The sequence below is a fragment of the Bemisia tabaci genome, chromosome 10, assembly GCF_918797505.1.
Source record: "Bemisia tabaci chromosome 10, PGI_BMITA_v3".
Classification (NCBI taxonomy): Eukaryota; Metazoa; Arthropoda; class Insecta; order Hemiptera; family Aleyrodidae; genus Bemisia; species Bemisia tabaci.
The window spans coordinates 35,571,857-35,594,384 of NC_092802.1; the positions used below are offsets into that span (position 1 = coordinate 35,571,857).

Below are 22,528 nucleotides of genomic sequence, written 5' to 3' on the forward strand. Positions count from 1 at the left end.
AGGTTTCTACTATTCCTTCATTTTCTGATTCCCTGACTTTCCCTGCCCTTCAAACAAAACTTCCACTTAGATTTTTACCTTATGATTACGCTGAATTCTGCTGAACGCTGCTCCCGAAATCCTCTGACTTTTCTAATGATTACCCTGACTTTCCAGGTTTTACAGACCGCAAGAAACCCTATATAATTATTTCTGTTCAGTTTTGCTACCTTCAATTTTGTGATATTTGTCTAGTACATGTTAAGCATAAATTAATTTTAGGCATCCATCTGATTCCCTTTCCTCTCGTGTTAAAAGACAAAATGACAATTACTGATGAAAATGTTATCAGACGAGTAAATGAAGATGTTCTAACTTTTAATGGGCAAAGGTCGCATGCCTACAAAGGTTGCATATCTACAGTACTAAATTATAAAATGATTTGATCAATTAAAGTTTTAAGTTTGAATTATATTTTCTCGTTTGCACAAATGGAGTAGAACGATTCTATTGATTTTTTAAAGCTGTTAATATGTTAGGCTCAATAAAAAGGGTACATGAACTAACAGACGGGGTAGTGATAGTAGTGGAGTGGAGTTTGGTGTTTTATCTCTCGAAGTTGAAGTATTTTACCTGATACAAAAAAAAATAAATCTTTATGTGGATATTAAATATTTTCTGGCGATAAATGCCAAGAAAAACAATGTTGAATGAAATCTGGTAGATCCTTACGAGAAATTCCTCAGAAAAAATTGATTACGGGCTGAAATTCTGGGCATGGGTCTTTTGTGAACCTCTGAAGAAATTGAGGAATTTGAAGCGGCCCATTTCAGAAATCCATATATTTAGAGGGACCCTAAGGTGGGAGCTTCTTAGCAAGTTTTCTCAAGCGAGAGTAACTCAAGATGAACTTACGTCACTTTCTGCATCCTTTTCTTTCGAATCTTCTTTCCTGTCTCTGTCCTTCTTATCCTTGTCTCTGTCCTTCTCCTTCTCCCGTTTGCGTTCATCCTTCAGGATTTTGATGTACTCGCGGAACCAGTCCTCTCTTGTGGAGCTGGAATCCACTGCTCTGTAACGGGAATCATTGTCCAGTTTCTTCTTGACCTCGCTCCAGCGTGAGTGTCGAGTAACCTCTGAGCTCTCTCTCAACAGGGCAAAGAAATCTTTTCTCACCTGTAAATATGAAAAAAAGCACCCAATGAGAAAAAGAAATGAGATCCATCAAAATTCCCTTTCTTGTCTACTTTTTCGTACTGTCGCGGTTTTGACCAAAGTGATTCACTTTCGAGATGTGTGATGATTTCTATAACTTATTCAAAAGGAAGTAATGTATTTGAAAAATTACATTCATGAAAATTATTGAGCAAATTGATTCAAAAAATAGAAGAAATGACTTTATCCTCATCTGAAATATTGTCAAGCTGTGAAATATTGGGGCAAATTCAATGAACAATTTTTCTCAAAAATTATCTTTACACGAACTGCATAAGTTCAGTTTGTTTAATTTTACGACTGCATTTACTAACTCTACTTGAAATGTATTTGACTCAGTAGAAAACGAAATTATAACCAAGATGCTCAACTTTTTAAACTTGTTAATAAACCTTGATTATGACAGACATGAAGATAAGAGTCAGTTCTTAGAATTTTGAACTAATTTCTCATACCAAGCCTCTTGTATGCAACTGAACCATAAGTGCCATTTCAAAAGCCAATTCACTGGAAAATTTCTCTTAAAAATACTAACATTTAGGAATCCACTTTTATAGCATATTTTTTTGTTTTCAAAGTACAATAAGAGATTTTAAAAAATAAAATAAAATAAACAAAGTGTACAATCCCAGGTACTGGCACAAATGGTGCTCTTGCATCAAGAGGAAAAACCTTGTACATTTTTCAGGAACATCAGAAAGACACAAGATGAAAAATACTTAAGAACTAATTTCAAAGCTTTGATTAACTACTCTAAAATCATCTTTTCATTTTCAAGGCTATAAGAGATTTCATAGAATTTTAAGATGGTGACATTTTCGGACGTTGCAGAAAAATGATAAAATGAAAAGAATCCCTCAGAAGTTATGTCGCCAATTTGCTGCGCATAATCTGCAAGACTATTGATTGGCCTGGTTCATTTTGCCTTAGAAGAAGAAGAGGATCAAAAGCACTGGCAGATCTAGCGAATTGGCAACACTCTTTTTCTCCATTTAAACCTATGGGAATGAATCGATTCTTGGAGGGGACTGGTGCTCCAACAATCATCGATTATTTAACACAAGTGTAAATGTAGGAAATCCGGTGTTGCCAAATTGCTAGATCTGCCTCTGATCAAAAGGATCATTTGAGTGATGATTTGACACCTAAATTATTTAAAATAACTAACACAACAAAACAAAAAACAATTAGTATATCCCGAAGAAAACTGATGAAGCATTAAGTCTTGTTCCTATTCGAGGGGAAAAGAATAAATTGAATTAGTGGCTACAATTAGTTAATTGATGCAGAGATTTCTTCTTTAAAAATATCAGTGCGAGGACCTGCAGAAAAATGAGAATGTAAGTATGCTTTCTCCTTTTTTTCGCCTGATATGAAGTGCAGAAGATGAACTGAAATGAAAATGATAAACTGATGGGGGAAAAAACCTATGGAAAGCTAAACAGTCAAAGTTTTGTTCATGCGCTGGTGGTGTTGGAAGATAAACGTGTAGCAATAAATTCATAAAATAAAAGAAATTGAAGTTAGCAGCCCATGAAAGTGTCTCTCACATTATTCCTACAGAAAGGTAGAGGAAAGTGGGATTTGACAGTAGTGATTCTGCAAGTTGGTAATATTGTTTTGTCTCCATTTAAAGCCATTGAAAATATCGATTCAAGGTGAGGCCACAAATCGATTCTTTTACATACATTTAAATGGAAGAAAGACAGTGTTGCCAATTTTCAAGAATCACCACTATAATTAGACAAAATGAGTACTCTTAACTCAACAATTGCTCTTGCAAAAACAGTGATTACTTAATGAGAGAAAAATATGAGTGTAAATAAAGTACAAACTGAAATTTTTTTTCTATATCCACCATAATTTTTTATTCTTGCTCAGCATGCTGTTGAAACAGACTTTTTTTTGCAAAGTTTTCCGAAAAATCTGAACTACTTTTCAATTCATTCTTTACTTAAAATATTTTTTCTTTCTTCCTTTATTCAAAAGCTATTTTCTATTCTACTTTTCACTTTTACCTTATTGTGGAGCATAACGAAATAAATAATGTTGATCATGAATATTGAGGGAGCTACTAAGAAGACCAGACTAAAATTTAGGAATAATTACGGTATGTCCTCCTTTTTTTTTTTTTTGTTCAAATGACAATATGTTTTCTTCCCTGAAAAATTAATGGGAGACAGTAGATAGTCAACAAATTAATGACATACCTGAACGAAAAACAATAAAATATAATCAACTAAAGGCTGCAAGATGTGAGGGATTTCTCCTTTTTTAAACATTCCTTCATTACTTCAAAGTTACCAAGGTTTTTTGTATGAAACATATATTAACCACAACAATATTAAAATGTCTACATTCAAGTTTGTTCGTAGTTCTTTTTCTTCATTTATTTATTTGTTTGTTTGTTTGTTTGTTTGAGGATTTCCGTGTTTCTCAACTCTTAAATAATATTAAGAAAAATTTATTTCTGTTTAAAAATTAAATAAGGTTCTAGTCTAATAAAACGGCATAAGGAAGTCATATTTTTGACAAATATTTCCTTTTTTTTTTAAAAATTTTTTTCTCCCTCTCTCATTTTTGCTGAAAAGTATGAGGCTTAAAACAGACATCTTTCCAATAGAGTCCTTGAAAATTTAAGAAGGAACTAACAAACTTGGAGTAACTTTAGGAGAAAAAAATTGAATCAGGTTAGGCATAGGGAAACCAGGTCATCCTCAAAGAATCCTCAGTTTTAATCCTCCGTGAATCAGGACGGAAAATTCAGTTTTTTACTCAATCTTACAAGGTAGAATTTTAAGATTTTAATGGTAATCTTTTGATAAAATTTCATTCAGACCGATTTCTAAATCATGTAATATATTTCTTGGAGAAAACGGCGTAGCTTCTATCTGCTCAGCAAAATTTTGGGCCTGTTTGGGAAAAAGCAAATTAGCAGGATAATCCACAGTAAATAAATATGAATTGCGTATCACCCTGGAATCAACAAAAGATATTGGAGATATTCCCAGCTGAGAAGGAAGAATTCATTATTAGTCAATTAGTTACATGAAAATGAGTTATCTGAGTTGACTGATCATAGAAAGTAAGGAGAGACATTCACACAAAGAACAGAGCCCAAAATGTGGCAGAAAAAAATGAACCTTAAAGATTCAACAGAGGTAAGAATAACATGATCTCAGTTCAACAGAAACGTACCGAGTAAAAAATTAAACGTAAAAATTTTGAATTTTTTTTTTTTTTTAATATTAATACATAGAGTCGTTTTTGGAGAAAAGAGTTTAGGGTCGTTGTCAATTCAACTAGTCTTACGTTTTTCTCCGATCAAAAATTCATAGTCAAGTGAAATATTTTAAGCGTGAAAATGGTCGTTAAAATTTGTGCTCTACATTGAGTCTCAGTGATGGAGGAATAAAATTCGAACCTCTTCTTCTTGATTCAAACTTTATTCGAATTGGTGTATTTCTGTCAAATTCAGTCCATATGATAAAGTGCGTAAGTAGTGACAAGACAAAATCAAGATCTGCTTAGCAGCATACACGTATACAACCAATGCGTCTGTAATACATCTATATTACTTGATAAAATTGAGAGAATACAACATTAAGAGCAAAATCAATATCTTGTGAAAAGATAAAAAAATACATTTTTTTTTTAATTATTTATTTGGCAACAACATATCATATAATTAATACTCCAGACTTAAGGTTCAACCACTTAACTCCTCAATTCATGAAAGAAGAGTCCCCTGAAATTATTTGAGAAAAAAGAACAGGTAAGTTCAACTTCTCCTCACTTGGTATGGTCAGTTTACTCACTAAAGAAAATTAGCTGCTTTTTGTCAGCTAATGTCAGCTCGAGATGTGAAATAGTTGACAAACGTTTAAAAAAGAGAGAGCATTCGGAAGTAAATACCTTAAACGTAAAGAACAAAAGAGAAAAAGAGAGGAAATCTTTCTTCCATGATATAACGGTTACAAGACTTCGTATACTGGTTGGAAAATTTAGTGACAGTAATATTCAACATTGTTAGAAAATCATGCAAACAGATGAAAAATGGAAATAAAAGTCCGCAGAGGCTTTTGTAAGATAATTCTTGTTGTGACCTGGACTTTTAGGAGATATGAAGGTCAGAACTATTCTTGTTAAAAAGTGTAAAACAGTCTGGGATCAAGACTGTATGTATCATAATGCTTAGGGTTGGCTTTTCGTCAGATAGAGAAAAAAGAAATTGATGATAATTTTCCCTGCCAGATATTTTACTTTGAAAAGAAATAGAATATACTCTAAAAATTTGGTTAGTATAATTGAAAATACCACACTCAATGGAACACACACGACCACAAACCAAACACAAAGTAAGATGTTAGTAAGAAAGTACGATGTTCGGATACAAATATGCCTCTTGAAATTCACATTGCATGACCATAAGATTTCCAAAACGGACTCGTAAAAATCTTGTATGTTTTATACATTGCTTGCATTGGTTTTTTTTTTTTTTTTTTTTATTTTTATTTTTTATTTTAATCTCTAAGCTCACTGATTCCAGCTTGTACAAAAGATTCAGACATTGGAAACAAAACAAATACAGAACGTTATCTGGGGCTCTTTAAAATGGAATGGACCTTCTTTGCTTGGAGACTGGCTAAAGGCGCATTAATGTTAATGCGGTTGTTGACAAAAGATAACTAATTTTGCGGGTAAATCGAAATGACAATTTTTGGCATTTTTTCGTAAAATTTGAGACTCATCCTAAAATAACATCTTACAATATGTGTGGCTTGCGGCATTTGCTGCAAATGAGAACAATCTTCATGACATTTTCTTTGTAGTATTATCAAATGAGATACTGACCGTACCAGAGACCAAAATTTAAGGTAAACTGAATATACTGAGGTGCTTGCATATTTGAGATCAGTCAATTGATAATACTACAACAGAAAACTTATCAAATGAAGATGCCAACTAGTCTCGTGACATGAAAGATTAAGTGTATTTTGATAAACATCACTTTTACACAAGAAGACAAACACTCTGAACTGCGGACATAAATTAAAACGACAATCATTCCCGACTCAGGGGAGGGAATAAACCACTGTAAGTAGAATCATCACTAAAAAATAATTACATACATCAGATAGTAAACTAACAAAAAATAAAATCTTCCAGTTTGCTTTCTATACTTCATGATACCGCTTCAGGTACTTCGATAATTTTTAAAAAGAAATAGTAGCGATGGATCATTGTGTATATCAGATTTTTTTTTTTTTTCCAACAGATGTCTTCAAATAATTTGTAACTATAAAAAGAATAGCAGGAGCACAGCTTTGATATGCACGTACGTAGAATCATCTGATTTAGAGAGAAAAAAAATATTTATCCCTTAAGCCTGCCATTCCAATGATTTTCACTCGTTAATTTAAAGTGCAATTGGAATAAAATAATCCTTATGAAAAAATTAACGAAAGGAGACAAATTTCAGTAGTTAACTAGATTCACTTTCCTCGACATTAGTAATTGGACAGATTTAACCAGAATCAACGTAACTCTATTTCATATGAACTAATTCCCTCTTAACTCCATTTTTCAATGGAGGACTAAACAACACAATGTCTTGAAACTTTCTGTAAATTTTCCTTGGCTCACAAGGAGTGTGCTTAAAAATCTCACGTCAAAATGATGATTAATTTTTTGTTGAAAAAATAAACAAGATAGGAAATTATCTGTTTGATGTAAGTAGGCTGACCCCTATAAAATCTGCTCATTTAGTTACTTCTTGTCAGCTCGATTAATTTCTGTTTTCGTCTTACTTCCTTCTGAATGGTACGTCGAAATACACACGGTTTTTCATTAAATTTTGAATAGACTTTCAAGAATAGATCTTTCACAAGTAGCAATTATTTTCTAGCTTGGGGCCTCTTTACGAATCTTTGTGATTCAGTGTGTCCAGGGGACAATAAAAAGGAAAAAAAAAGAAAACAAAAAACGACAGGAGAGATAACAGGGAAAACCATTGTTATGACAGGCGACTCCTTCAAAACTATCCTGAGTGCATCGAAAAAGATATCTCAATTTTCATCGGACGAGCCGAGCTAGTAAGATCATGGCGGAGTAAATATGAAACTTAGAACATTAAGTGAGAACGAGTGGAATACCTTTGATTTACTTATCACTGATTTGCTACTGAAATTCTACACAAGATGTCGAGACAGCAGAACAAAGCCTTGCACCTCAGTGAGCGGAACTGTGCAAGTTTGAACAGGTTTTCAATGACAGCGGTCCCTCTGATATTATAAACAACAAGTCGTAAGTACTAAGCCTCAATTTTATTAATAACAACTAATACATGCAGCTCGTTTGACTCACGAGCAATCTTAATAATCGTTCGTGTTTGAAGCAACAGAAATTTTTATCATGATGCAAAGGGAACAGTTCCAGCGTTTAAGATACACTTAATTCTTTCTGCCCAATTTAAGCTGTCGAAAAAGTGCAAGGCTGCGATGATGCCAGAATTAGAATTGATACTGGCGAGAAGGTATTAAAGGGCTCCTTACAGAAAAATGAAATTAATTATGGAACTGTTAGATTATTGGACGGTTATGACCTCAAACATTTTTAGTATATTGATCGTCTCTTGGCCGAGTAGATTTGTGGGAGGGAGGCAACCCCCCCTTCAATTCAACCCCTGAGCATCCCTGGTAAAAAAATCTTTTGATGCTTTGGGTAAAAAGACAGATAGTATGTGACCATCTACTGTGCAAATCCAAACTGAACATTTTAAAAAGCGAGGAGTTTGCAAAATTTGTTGTTTATTTAAATTAGGTTTAAGATAAACATAAACAAATTACCCGCAAACATGGTAAATTGAAAAATACATAATATCGCTAGCACAAATTGTATGTTTTGAAAAGTAGTTGATGTCCAGACATTCCGATGTGCTCAATGTGATTTTCGTTCACTTTAACCCGTACAAAGCCTACTCAATAACTTGTAGCTTTTGACTGCGGCTGACCCATTACAGAACTCTCAGATCAAACTCTCTTGATAATTTAAAACCTCAACCGCGAAACATGGAATGTTATTCTATCAGGCTACTGCAAGAGTCAGTTCATAGATTTTAAAATTTAGTGAACAGAACAATGACGTATCAGCTTAACTTTCGAACAATCCAGAATTGACTAACTTAATTTTTTTTTTTTTTTTGGAATAAAATGCTTTGTGAGTGTTCAAAGTTGACAGAGGGAAAATTAAAGGTATGAGGATTCGCGGTACATATTAGAGCTTAAAAGGGCAAAAGAATAGACAGGCAAAGAGGTAAAAAAATTTTTTCTGCTCATCTGCTCTCTTTGATCACAATAAAAATTCTGAGCTGAAAACTAGTAGGCTGATTTTGTTAAGAGCTTTATTAAGAATTTACTTTTCTTCCAATTCTGGTTATTTCGAATTAATTTCTTCAGTTTTCATTTTTCATTCAGAATCATTCTCTTAGTCCATTTTATATAAATAAATCTTCATGTTTTGTAAAAGTAATAAACAAGCAACATTAATAAAATTTTGTTTCTTTTTGGTTCTGGGTTTTCTTTTCTGGGTTAGGTATTTTCGTCAGTAAAGTAGACTGAGTTAAAAATGAAAAGAAAAATGTACATAAAAGTCGATCTGCGTATCAAAATGTATTCAATCAGAACGCAAGAACCAGGTTAAGGATGCATTTTTGTGATGCAATAAGCAGTCAAAAATGCTTAAGTTTTCCTTTAACATGTCTCCATAGTCTCTCATATCAGAATTTCATGACACATTAGGATCTTGTTGCATTGAACACTTCATAAAATGAGTGAACTTGCCTCCAAGGAAAAAAACCTCCACAGGATTTGCTAAGATTTCAGGTACAAAAATGGAAGGAAGGAAAAACAGGGTAAAATCATTTATCAGCGGCTATCATTGTTAATAAACCGATACTAATTCCATCATCAGTCTATTGATTGAAAACTTAAGGATTTGAAACTCATTTTAGAAAGATTTTTTTACTACCAATGTAAAACTCTTTGGTCTTTTGAGTTCTAAAAAACTAGAAAACTCCTTCAAAGCTGTAATTATCTGCCTACACATTAGAATATTTTAGTTGAAATATTTACTGTGATTAACTTTACAATTACTAAAATAGTGTCTCCGACTCATAGAAAAATGTCAGTTATTTATAGGAGTTAAGCTATGATTTAAATCGGAGACACGGCTTATTTCATTAATATTTGAGTGACTCTTACTGAAAGAAATAAACAAAAATGTCCTTACCATATCAAATATTTAAACGATTAAGAGTTGAAAAAATTGAGTGTGAATAATACGAGGATGGAGGGGTTGCCCGTGACAACTGGATCTGATAAAAAATAGCTGCAAGGAAAAAGCTTGGAACGTTACGCTGGGGCTGAGGAAAAACAACGTTGATTAATTCGGAGAAAACGGCAAATTAAAGACTGTCAAGATGACTTGAAATGCTCTACGTCAATGTAGGCGTCATAGAACTCAAGACAGATTAAATTCTAAATTTCTTTTCAAAATCACGCAGTGACTTTCATTCTAATTAATTTGTTAATTCTTCATTTTTCATTTGAGTAAGTTCTTTTATTTAGTAAAGTCCGTGAAAGGGAATATTAGGCACTTCTAAATTTTCAAATTAGAATAATAAAGTTATTAAGGTGTTTTAATTTCTTGTAAGTTTGAAGATTTTCAGTATGCAGCAAAGTTTATACGAGTAAATATGATCATAAACGAACACCCACAAGTATATAAAAAATTAGTGTAAATTTCTAGTCGGCAAACAAGTTACAGTGAATGATTTTTCTCCCCTCAAAAACAGAAACACCTGTAAAAGAACATTAGGTAATGAGGCTCTTCAGAGAGCCAGAAAGTGACACAGTGCACCACTAAGGAAACCAAATACAAAAGAGATCCATTTGACTTCCAAGAAATACACTTGAAAGATAAATGATGAATGATCACAAAACATACTTCAAAGATTTAGTGTTGGACATATCCTGCGTCTTGGAAAATTTTATTGGCAAAAATGGACTCTCTCTTTGAAAGAATAAAATCTCTTTGTTTCTTCATTGTTTAAATGAAGAGGTTACAGAAGATGTATTTGTAGTGCGGCAAATAATAATTTTGAAAGAGACGCTTCTTTGCATTTAGCATCTGACGTGAAAATTTTATAAAAAGAACAAAACATTTACAAGATGTCTCTACTAAATAATACTAAAAATTAAACTTAGAGCTGTCATTCGACTGTAAACACAAGCAAAAAAACTACTTGACTTGACTAGTCTATCTTGACTTTGCAAAATACTTGTTAGTAACAGGATAGGAAAAGAAAACAGAACACTTAGAGTCATCTTTGATGCTTAAATTCAAGACTTTGAAATCATGGTCTGAGATAGTTGTCATGACTAATCCTTCTCATATAATTTAAGAGGATGGTAAACGATTTATTCATTCTTTCTCTTTCATCCAATTTGTCAAAAGAGGTATTGCAAAACTGACAGAACCTCCACTAGCTACTTGGAGGAGTGTCGTAAGAATGATCTTAATTGACATTATATTCAAGAGAAGATCATCCTAAGGTTAATAACCTACAATGTTTTCTCAAAATTGACCAGTAACATATTTCATGTGCACTCGCTTTTGGAATGGGAATATTTTGAGACGATGATACACTGAACGCCTTAGATCGAAGATAGACACTCATTGCACAAAACATGAAAGCAACGAAGATAACAATTTTTAAAGAAAAACTCAGATGACATCAATTCCATTGAAAATGCGTGCAAACTATGGAGCATTAAACAAACAACTTCATACTTTGATTGTGAATTGACATTATCAGCAGGGTTTACTTTAGATTCAAAGGTGTATACTCATTAACTCGCAGCCCAAGGGTGCAAAATGCACTTGCACGAAAAATTAATCCACTTTGCACTTTATGTTGGAAGTGCATCAAAGTAATAGGATGGAAGAAAAACAAAGTCCTGACAAACATCGTTTGAGAGACATCTTCGGAACTGGAAAGAAAGAATTAATTAGTGTTCCTGAAAGAAATACAGAAGATATGGTTAAGGGAGAGTGAGGATATGGAGAGAGACTTGCCTGATCGCGCCGCTGTGACTTTTCTTCTTTTTCTCGTTTCCGTACTTCTAGTAAGTATTCATTGAAAAGGCCTTCCCTTTCCCGCATTTTTTCTAGGTTTTTGAACCGCTCATCTCTGCTGAACTTCTGTGCAAAATCGGCGAAAGATGACCTGGAAAATTAGGAAGACAAATGAGTTAAATGGAAGACTAAAAATACTATGGCGGTATACTTTCTTCATTAATTTTCATTTTTTGAATTCCTTCAAAACTAATTTTTAGGTTTTTCTTCTCTACCTGAATAAGTAAAGTGCTGGTTACAATAAGGAATTTAAAAACACGAAAAGGGTGAGAGAATTTCTTTCCATTTATAAGAAAATGATTGCAGCATGGCACAGACATAGGAAACAAAAGAGATTATGGAGCATCTTGCGGGAACAATCCTGCAGCTATGCTTTAGAAATTGCTTTTACAGTTCAGCAGAAAATAAATACATGAAGAAATTATCAAAAGGAAGTTACAATATAAAATTTCAAAAAATACTGAGCTATACTGTGCAGTTTTCTCTTGGAAAATAAGATCATAACTACAACTCAGAGCCCTTACAAGGGGTTCAGATAACGAGAATTTAGAAGTTCTTCATCTAGACTTTTCATCAACATTATTGGTGCCTGACCTTTCTTACTTTCTGTAACTTACTTTCTCTAGTAACTTACTAGTAACTTTCTCTAGTTACTTACTTTCCGTGCAAGTTGGCTTCTTCCATCAGTTTCCGGAATTGGTCCTTACGTTCCTTCATCTTGTTCCGCTTCTCTTTCCTTTCTTCTTCAGCTCGCTCTTTTACATACTTCTCGAAGACCTGTTTGCGTTCCTTTGACGTCAAAAGTAGATATCTGGGGTCAAACACAATCTTGTGAAGTTCTTTTTCCCATGTGCTGAAAGCTGAAACCTGAAAAAGGAGCAGAACTTTTATAACATAGTAAAAGTATGGTACACTGTGAACAAAATTTACTCCTTTCTCCCTTTTAAAAGACTAATGTAAAGATGAGCTACCAGAGTACAATAATGCAAACAGTTTTTAGGCAATACGTTGTTGACTTCCAATATAAATTGAAAAATATATTCCAGAGGCGTATCTGGAGGAAAAAAGACTTCTGTAATTATATAAGTAGTTGCCACCAATGGCAGTAGCACTGCCATATTGACCAATAAACTGCAAAAACACATATCTTGGTCTGTAGCACTACAGATTTCCTGTCAATACTTCCTTTTTAAATGGAAAAATACAAAAGTCATTTACTGAGTACTTCCCTTACTTTTTTACTGCTTTGTGAGAAATATTCTTCAAAAATGTTTTGGCAATAGTGTTGGTTCATTTTCCGATCATAAATTAAAATGGGAGGGGAGATTTTGAAACACAACAAATGAGATACAAGTTTTTGCGGTTTCTAAATCTTTTCCAAAATATGAGACACCCAATCATCAGAAAGGAAGAAAAATTACAATACAAATTTTTGAAAATATTCAGAGAGATTCCCAGTTATCAGAAATCAAAGATTTGTCACAGACAATTGGACTAATACAGCAAAATGCAAAAAGTAGGTGGAGAAGAATGATCATCGAAAAAAATAATTTACAGTTCTTACCTCTTTTTCCGTCAACATTTCTCTGAATGAATTTATTCGAATTTCAAGTGGAACGATGGCTCTTTCCCTTGCAGCCCTAACTTCTGCCTCCATTGCTGCCTCCTTACCAATATCTATTTGTTTCTTCTCGACTTTAGTTTCTTCTTCTATAAAAAACAACAAAGAATAACAGTTAATATAAAAAATTCAATGATAGCGTTAAATAATCTGAGACAAAATAAAAGTTGGATTTATGACGGATAGAAAAAATTAATCAAGGTTGCTTGACTCCATGAGGTTCCATGTAGATTTTACAACAAAAAAATGCTACTTTAACCACCCACGTGGTTAAATTAGCATTTTTTTGTTGTAAAATTTACGTTGAAACATTGCAGTCACTTTTTTCAGCAATTGAATTGTGAAATCAGCAATTTAATTTTTTCTGTGAGTTCAAGAATCACATGAATTCACTTTTATGGATACTGAACACAAGAGGGTAATAAATTTAAAGGCCTAGGGATGATTTCAAAATGAACTTCTGTGAAAGCCCTAAAATCAGGCTCCAACTCAAGATTTTTCAACTGACCGAATCCAATTTTTTTGCAATTGTAAACTTTTTTTTTTAATGATATGGGCTCTAAAATCTTCGGAGTATTCACTCTAATTTCTCTTTCATTACATTGATACCCAAGAAATTTTTTCAATAACCCTCTTCTTTGGTGAGTATTAAGAAGAAGCAAGCATTACACTCTTGACTTGCGGATAATGATATTTCTATAAAATTGCATGCGTGTCAAATGATGAAAATAGAACAATTACAATCTCCAATTAAATAAACAGCGATTGCAAGCCATGAAACTGCAATTAAAATACTCAAAACAGGGGAGCAATTTCACCTTTGACGGCTGCTGTCTCCAATTTCGGTTTCTTGGCGGCTGAACTGTCTAAATCGGCTTCATGTTCTCTTTTCACAGCTTCTTTGTTTTCTGTGGCAGCAGTTGTGCTGACCACCTCTGGTGGAGTTGAGACCAATTTGTCAACATCAGGACGATTTTGGAGATCTTCTGGCCGTTCCCAAACGGAGGTTCGAGATGATGGGTTATAGAAGAAAACCCTGCCATCACCGGTCCAAACAACACACCTGAAACAGAATGAAAACCATCATAACTCCATATTTGCAGATACATTGCAGAAGAAATGTAACAAAGACCAGATTCCGATACACACCATATAAAAAATTTGTTTCTGCTAATCCCTACTTCTGCAACAAAACTCCTTGGTTGCTCATCCAACACATAAAAACAAGATTGAGTTCACATTTCTTGGTGCATGCCATCATTTAAGTGCCGACAAGAAAATCAAAGAACTCCTTTTCAGGCCTTGAAACAAATTATGAAAGTACAAAAGAACAATGTATCATACCCAAATTTTGAAAAAACACAACTGCACGGATTGCATGAGCGAAAGAATTAGATCATGTTGTGAAAGTAGAAACTCACCGCCTGATAAATGTTACCACCAATCAGGAATTCAAAAAATTTCAAGGTTGAGAAGCAAAGAAGTTGTTTCTAATACTTTAAGAGACAAGTAGATGACAGACAAATCTTTTGATCATTATTGCAGCACTTTCTTGTGGAATTCCACTTGAGACAAGTAAGTCGTTAGTTTCATAGCACAAGGTAACTTATTGCTGTTTAGTTGCGTTTGCTTACAAGATGAGATTACCTGCACCATTTCTTAGGCAGTAAATAAAGACCTACATCAAAGAAAATGACTGGTGAGACTTCAACCATGAAAATTTCAAAAAAAGTTTTCAAGACTCACCAAGGGGTTCCAGGAATTGGTGTGCTTGAAACAGGCTTCGAACGGTCCTGTGCCTTCTGTGCTTCCTTTGCTTTTTCCTCTTCTTCATTCTTCTTAGCACTTGCTTCATCCACAGCCCCCGTTGATGTTGCCGTTGCTGAGCTGTTGAATGCGTTACCAGTGCTGGTAGAGTGTTCCCACTCTTTTTTATGACTCTCGCTGTCACTGTTGCTGTCATCGCGGTGGTCTTCACCATCGTCGTGGTCATCTTTCAGCCGCCCGTTCATCAAGGCTGGTTTGGTTTCCTCGATCGCAGGACTGGATGTAACATCATTTACTTTCACGCCTGAGTTTAAGCTTGCTGACCCTGTTATGACAGCGCTGCTGGAGACTGAGATGCCCTGCGCAGCGGCAAGCTTGGCAGCTGAAACGAAGACAAAATATTTGATTGTGCGGAAATGGTGAAATGGCTGAAAAGCACTCAGCTCACTTCCTAATTATGGAGGACTGAAAGTATGAAGCAAGACCAATAATAGGGTGTGATAGTATGAGTCTGATTAGAGCTTAGGGGTACAATCATAGAAAAAAAAGAAAATCCCCAAGATCAATGTTCGAATTTGACAGGTGCCATTCGCAAAATGCGCCTAAATAATTGAAGTTGTGGCCTAAACTGGTACTTCAATGTTCGGGGTTACCTGGATATGAAAATGCTGAGACCTGGGCAAACTATCTTGAGGGTCATTCCATATAGAACCTACCAGCCATGCAACCGCCCGACCCGGATTTCGATGATAAATTTTTTTCTTGATCAGACCACCAAATAATGAACTTCTGCAAAATATTAGGTCTCAAATCGAAAAACTCACTGAGATATGAATTTTGGAAGTTTTAAGAATTTTCAAGAAAGAGACGTTTCGAACTTCCGAGGAAGAGAGGGTCATTTTCCCCAAAAAAATTCATCCCGGGCCCATTTTTCGTCGGATTGAAGTGAAAATTTGACACAATGTCCATAAAAGTATGTAAATTTGAGAATAAAATGCATAAAATGTTCGACTTCACTCATTGATGTGCTGCGGTTGATAGTTCGTTGTGATTTTGTCTGATTTTAGCGACAAAACCTTCCCCTCTTCAAATGCTCATAACTTTTGAGCTGCAAGTTATTTTTTGCTCCAATTTTTTTTAAAATGCTCCTAAGAGTATTAGAAAGACGCCTAAAGAACAATTCTGATGGCGTTTTGGGCTTTAGTATCTTTTTTTTTTCACTTTTGTCCGAAAAAGGCCTAAAAAACTGGAAATAACACCAAAATTGTTCCGATAATCGACCATTACCCTGAAAAGTCAACTCAAAAATCGCTCAATTTTTGCCTGAATGGTCCTTACTGTGTGTACAATATGTTTGAAAAATAAAATCAATGGTATTTCGGGTTTACATATCTTTAACTTCGAGTTTTTTCCGAAAAAAAGGCCAGCAAAACTGAAAAACACTGAAATTACACCAATTATCGGCTCTCACGTTGGAGTAGCAACTCAAAAATTGCTCACGTTTATACTGAATGGTTCTCACTGCATGTGAAATGCGTCTGGGGAATAAAAGTGATGGTATGTTGGGTTTCCCTAACCCTTTTCCCAACATTTTTACTCAAGAGAGGCTCGCTCAACTGAAAAAAGCGCTAGGAAAATCTCATTAACCGACCATTACATTGAAAAAACAATTGATTGGGGGCCCAGATTTTTCACCAAAGGACTCTTGTTGTATGGGAAGCACACTAACTTGAGGAGTGAATATAGCAAGGGATTCACTCTTAACGGGAGGGAAAAAATATGTACAAAAATCATGTATTTAGATATTTTGCAATAAAAAAATAGAATGTTATCAATAAAGTAACTGTAAGGTTTGCCCTTGATTTACTCAATTCAGAACTTAGTTGCTTTTTCAACTCGAAGCATTAAATTTATAACATACTTATAACATAATATACTTCATTGATAACATTCTATTTTTTTAACGCAAAATATCCAAATACATGATTTTTGTACATATTTTTTCCCACCCTTTAAGTGTGAAACCCTTGCTTGAGATGTTGAGGAAATAAATAGGTAACTCAATTTTTCAAAACTATAATTACAATACTTCAACTCTAGTCAGCATGAATAACCTCCCTCAATTTTTAACAATTTAATGTTCTGATAATTCCTAATAGAACTTTTTATCTTTTCCATTAATTTCTATTTCAGAATACATTTGAAAGTTATTAACCTCATTATGATGCCATCCAGGAGTCAGTAAATCACATGTAATGTGAATAGGGATGCTGTCAACACCTTCTCATCTTTTTGCCTTACATTTTCGAATATTTCTTATTAATTTTAGAACACTCATTAGTGATGGCTGGATTTCGTCCACTTTTGTCTTCTTCACCCCTGTCTCCCAGCCATCACCAAGAATCACCCATAAATATAATTACTAAACTTGCAGCTGATAACTACATAGATTATAGCCAGCCAATCTTGTGTAGGCTTGTTGTCTCACCACCCGTGACCTCAGCAAGTCTATATAAGCGTGCGCTGCCCTAAAACCTAGGTCTGTCTGTCTTTTCTCATCTCTTAGACCCCAAGTAGGTAAGGTTCTTTACCATCTAGACCCGTACAAGTACGTTTGTGCCCACTCTCGCCTTCTTGCACATTTTCTGAGTGACTATTTTCTTTACTGTTTAACTCTTGTGATTCTGTGCTATTTCTTTTGACTCAGTACAACTCTAAATTTCATCTCCAAAAATTCAGTGTCTATAATTCTCAATCCATTCTAGTAGTTTGTTGATTCTATCTTTTATTAAAAATCAACTGGTGCCGAACGGTCTCACAAACTTTCAACCCGAATTTGAGTCTATCACCCGTGACATACTCATATTCCATAACAGATGCCTATCAGTTAAGAGAGATACCTACAGTTTTATTTCCTTACTTTAAAGCCGATCGTAAAGATTGGAGTGAAGGGGACCCTTCACTCCAATCTTTACTACTACCAAAACTACTACAACCAAGAATACACTATATTCACTCCTCAAGTTAGTGTGCTTCCCATACAACAAGAGTCCTTTGGTGAAAAATCTGGGCCCCCAATCAATTGTTTTTTCAATGTAATGGTCGGTTAATGAGATTTTCCTAGCGCTTTTTTCAGTTGAGCGAGCCTCTCTTGAGTAAAAATGTTGGGAAAAGGGTTAGGGAAACCCAACATACCATCACTTTTATTCCCCAGACGCATTTCACATGCAGTGAGAACCATTCAGTATAAACGTGAGCAATTTTTGAGTTGCTACTCCAACGTGAGAGCCGATAATTGGTGTAATTTCAGTGTTTTTCAGTTTTGCTGGCCTTTTTTCGGAAAAAACTCGAAGTTAAAGATATGTAAACCCGAAATACCATTGATTTTATTTTTCAAACATATTGTACACACAGTAAGGACCATTCAGGCAAAAATTGAGCGATTTTTGAGTTGACTTTTCAGGGTAATGGTCGATTATCGGAACAATTTTGGTGTTATTTCCAGTTTTTTAGGCCTTTTTCGGACAAAAGTGAAAAAAAAAAGATACTAAAGCCCAAAACGCCATCAGAATTGTTCTTTAGGCGTCTTTCTAATACTCTTAGGAGCATTTTAAAAAAAATTGGAGCAAAAAATAACTTGCAGCTCAAAAGTTATGAGCATTTGAAGAGGGGAAGGTTTTGTCGCTAAAATCAGACAAAATCACAACGAACTATCAACCGCAGCACATCAATGAGTGAAGTCGAACATTTTATGCATTTTATTCTCAAATTTACATACTTTTATGGACATTGTGTCAAATTTTCACTTCAATCCGACGAAAAATGGGCCCGGGATGAATTTTTTTGGGGAAAATGACCCTCTCTTCCTCGGAAGTTCGAAACGTCTCTTTCTTGAAAATTCTTAAAACTTCCAAAATTCATATCTCAGTGAGTTTTTCGATTTGAGACCTAATATTTTGCAGAAGTTCATTATTTGGTGGTCTGATCAAGAAAAAAATTTATCATCGAAATCCGGGTCGGGCGGTTGCATGGCTGGATCATCGAAATCCGGGTCGGGCGGTTGCATGGCTGGTAGGTTCTATATGGAATGACCCTTGATTCATACTGGGAATTAATTGAAAATGATTTATAATTTAGAAAAATCCAGATTCCAAGGTGCATAAAGACATCCAGTTCTTATCATGAATTATTTAAGAAAAAACTCTGTCAGCCCCTGATTTTATAGTAAGATTCGAAAACTGCCTTAGATGATTGGATATGTTTCAGGGTAAATACAAACCTCATTGTTCAAAGGTGGGCATAGGACCATGAGATGTAATTTCTGGTGTCTTGGAATACAGTGATTTAGTGGAAAGAAATTTTTGATTAAATTTGTAAGATTTTAGAGTAGCACTGCACAGCTGAGAAGCACAAAGGAACTGGTTCAAGAGTGAATGGAAGAACAGAGAAAACGATTTCCTGTTTGGGTGCTGACTCATCAAAAAACTGTCTTAAATTACACTTTGCAGACCAGCTACTGTTCCTCAGTCATGTACAGCTCTTTTTTCAGCTGACACAGCTAAAGCAGGTCCTGTACCTGGGCCATACATAGAAATAAACAGTTTTTTCCCGGAGTTTATTTTTTTTTTCAATAAAGCTAATTTTGCTTAATTTCCTAGGTAATTTCGATAATTTTCCTAGCTGTTTTTAACAGAAAAGTTGAGGGCAAAAAACCGTTTTTGATAAGGGAATACACCTAAACACTGCAAAAATTTTCAAACACACTTTTTGTTTTAGGCTCTTCAGGATTGGAAAACCAATTCAGGGTATTTTCAGAATAACTTAAATTCTCATTGAATCGTTCATGGACTCAAAAAGCAAATTATGGTGGTCTCAATGATCGCTACACCTATTTTAGACATAGGATTCTACTTACTTTCTAGATCTTTCAGGGCTTGTGGTTTCTCCCAGACAGATGAGCCAAGTTTGGCATTGAAATAATAGAAACGCCCGTCGGGAGCTTTGTGTTCCGTCCATTCAGCTGCTCTCGCTAAAATTTCCGGATCAATCTGTGGGAAACAAATTCAAAATTGAAATGAAATCAATAATTTAAGAGAATGAATTTACGAATTAGATTATTAATTACACTAATTCACTTCAACTGGACTGCATTTTGAAATTTGGAACTATAAATTCTGGCTCTTCTGGAAAAACACTTATGTGCATAGGGAAACTAACGGCACATACGTTGTTTTTTAAACTGGGCTAGAATTTATAGTTCCAAATTGCAAAATGCAGTCCAACTGTGAAAAGTTGTTAGCTTAGAAGGAAAATAATTTAACCCGGAAAAAAACTGTTTTTACTTGACATTTTGTAAAACGTACAAAGGCTTTTTTCCTCAAGTTTTGCTTACTATCAGTAATTTGCGGAGAGAGAATCTATGATTGCCTGCTACCTTACACCATTTTCATAGAACAACAGTGCAACAGCTGAACTACATTTTGCAATGAGAAACTACTACCTACTTCTAGCTCATTTTAGAGACAACACATCGTTGTCTCCTGCACAAAGAAAATTATCTTGTCTCCATTGTTCCGGTATTTTTATAGACATTTCATTTTTTCATGGAAGAACCATCACATGTATTTTTCTTAATACTTTGGTATTTTGTTACACGAGTGTACATTTCAGGCAAATACAAGTAGTACTATAGAAATAAAATGTAAATAGGAAATAATGAAATAGCATAAGTCTTTTAGTTACTACGAAAATTAAAGGAAATTCTGTTAAAATCGAAGAGTCATAAGTTCTAGCCATAACATTCTTCTTCCTATTGCCACTGAAAAGGACATGAGTAGTAATTTTTGAAGCTCTGTAACTTGATCCTAGAAAAAGTAGGGTTCAGCAAAATGACCTTGATTCGATCAATCCTGAGTGATCTCTCTCGGCAGTTGCAGACATCTCTCTCCCAACATGAACTATCTCTCTTGCACTCACAGGCATCCCATAAAAGAAACTGGGATCAATTTTCAGCTGTTATTATTAAATTTTCAAACCTTGTGTTTAGTTTTAAACATTCCAGATACATGCTGATGGAACCGTTGCCTACGAGAATGGAGAAGCCGTAACTACTCGGTTTCGTGAGGTCAAACTAGTAGACTAATCGCCTTGTTAACCAATCAGAGCCGTCGGCAATCAGCCAAAGTTGCATGAGCGGCGTGAATCTTAGTGGGGTAATGATTTTCGGTATTAAGTCGTGATTAGCTTTTACTTCCTCAATTATCAGACTATGTGATTTATGAACTAGGCAGTTTTCTGCTGTGAAATTTCATCTTCTTTCAAAAAGATTCTTATGAATTTTTGCATCAGATCAACCCCTGAAAAGATATTAGCACAAAAGGAACATGTGTCATGCGTTCTCCCATAAGAGCACATGTTACGTTGCAGCCGAGTTTCATCTACTAGCATGACGTCACAGAATCGAAGTTACGGCCTCTCTATTTTCGTAGGCAATGCTGGAACTTAAGAGTCTTGGCATTTAGTATATAAGTGGTCATATTAAAATAATCACTGATTTCGGAGCCACATTGTTGCAGCATGAAGTGGTGGATTTTTTTACCTCTGAAGATTCATTTCGAATAGATTGAGCATATCAAGACTATTACCTGACTAGATGGGGCAGCAACAGCTGCTGCCGGTGCTTCATTAGGAACAGCATTAGCCTGCGCTGCGACAGGGTTCATCACAGGTTGTCCAGAGATAGGTTGGGCTGTGGGAGGCGTCATACCCCAGCCTGGATACTGGCCCGGACCTGGGCCAGGCCCGCCAAAACCTGGGGGTGGCATTCCGAAAGGCGGTGGACCCCCGAATGGTGCGGGGGCTCCGAACGGTGTCATCCCCGGAGGAGGTCCTTGGATTTGTGCTGAAAATGTATACATCAAAGGCAAATTATTCTCTGATCAACAATTTTTGGGGCAGTTGATTTCTGACTCTGTTACTCTTGTCAACTCTTATGTTTATGGTTGGCCTGGCGTCTCCAACTTGTCCGGATAGCTGATTGTTGGCTCCTCCCCCCCCCCATTCCCCGTTTAGGTCAATCACCCAAACCTGGGTGGAGTCACGGATGGTCCCGAAGGGACATATTGAACCGAATTCTACCTCGTCCCCCAAATGGATAGAAAAAAAAGAGAAAAGAATGTTGATGGTGACTGTTCAGATGAATGGTGAGATTTGTCTAGGTCAATTTAAGTAACTAGTTTTTAAGTAACAATCAACTATATTAGTTATTTTGTAGGAGTTAATCTCTATTTCCCATCATATCCACAGTCCCAATCATACCTCCATATGTTCACTTTGTATGTTATCCAGGGCCCAGTTTTCCCTGGTATAGGAGTCGCTTAGAAGGGTCTCTAAGCAAGAAGATGGTGATGTTAGAATAAACTAAATATCTTACCTTTCTATTAACCTCCTTTCCCACTCATGTTCATTAAACTCTAATTTGTTATCTAGTCTATAGATGGCTGTAGGTTCCTCTTTTGGAATATAAGCCAATAAATCATCAGAAGAAGAAGAAGAAGAAGAAGTTTTGAGGGTTATTGATTTTTCAGAATTATTTTACCTACATCACATGTTTTCAAAAATGCAGACAGACTCAATCATAAAAGCTAGATTAGAACATCCGATTGAGCCAAAAGGTTGAAAACGGACTTTTAAATTTTTTAAGCACGATACACACCTGTATGACCTTCTTTCTCTTTTTCCTCTCACTTC

General features: G+C 35.0%; 1 protein-coding gene across 1 annotated transcript in view; it reads right to left on the reverse strand.

Moving 5' to 3' along the window:
• The window catches only part of LOC109033232 (uncharacterized), a 35,385-nt gene that overhangs the window by 7,321 nt on the left and 5,536 nt on the right, over positions 1–22,528 (reverse strand). Inside the window, exons 6-13 of the mRNA XM_072305208.1 lie at positions 21,424–21,680; positions 19,695–19,827; positions 14,759–15,161; positions 13,831–14,075; positions 12,956–13,101; positions 12,050–12,258; positions 11,332–11,482; positions 895–1,155 (exon numbers count right to left, since the gene is read on the reverse strand). Coding sequence (XP_072161309.1) covers positions 895–1,155; positions 11,332–11,482; positions 12,050–12,258; positions 12,956–13,101; positions 13,831–14,075; positions 14,759–15,161; positions 19,695–19,827; positions 21,424–21,680 — 1,805 coding nt within the window. The remainder of the gene's footprint in view (positions 1–894; positions 1,156–11,331; positions 11,483–12,049; positions 12,259–12,955; positions 13,102–13,830; positions 14,076–14,758; positions 15,162–19,694; positions 19,828–21,423; positions 21,681–22,528) is intronic.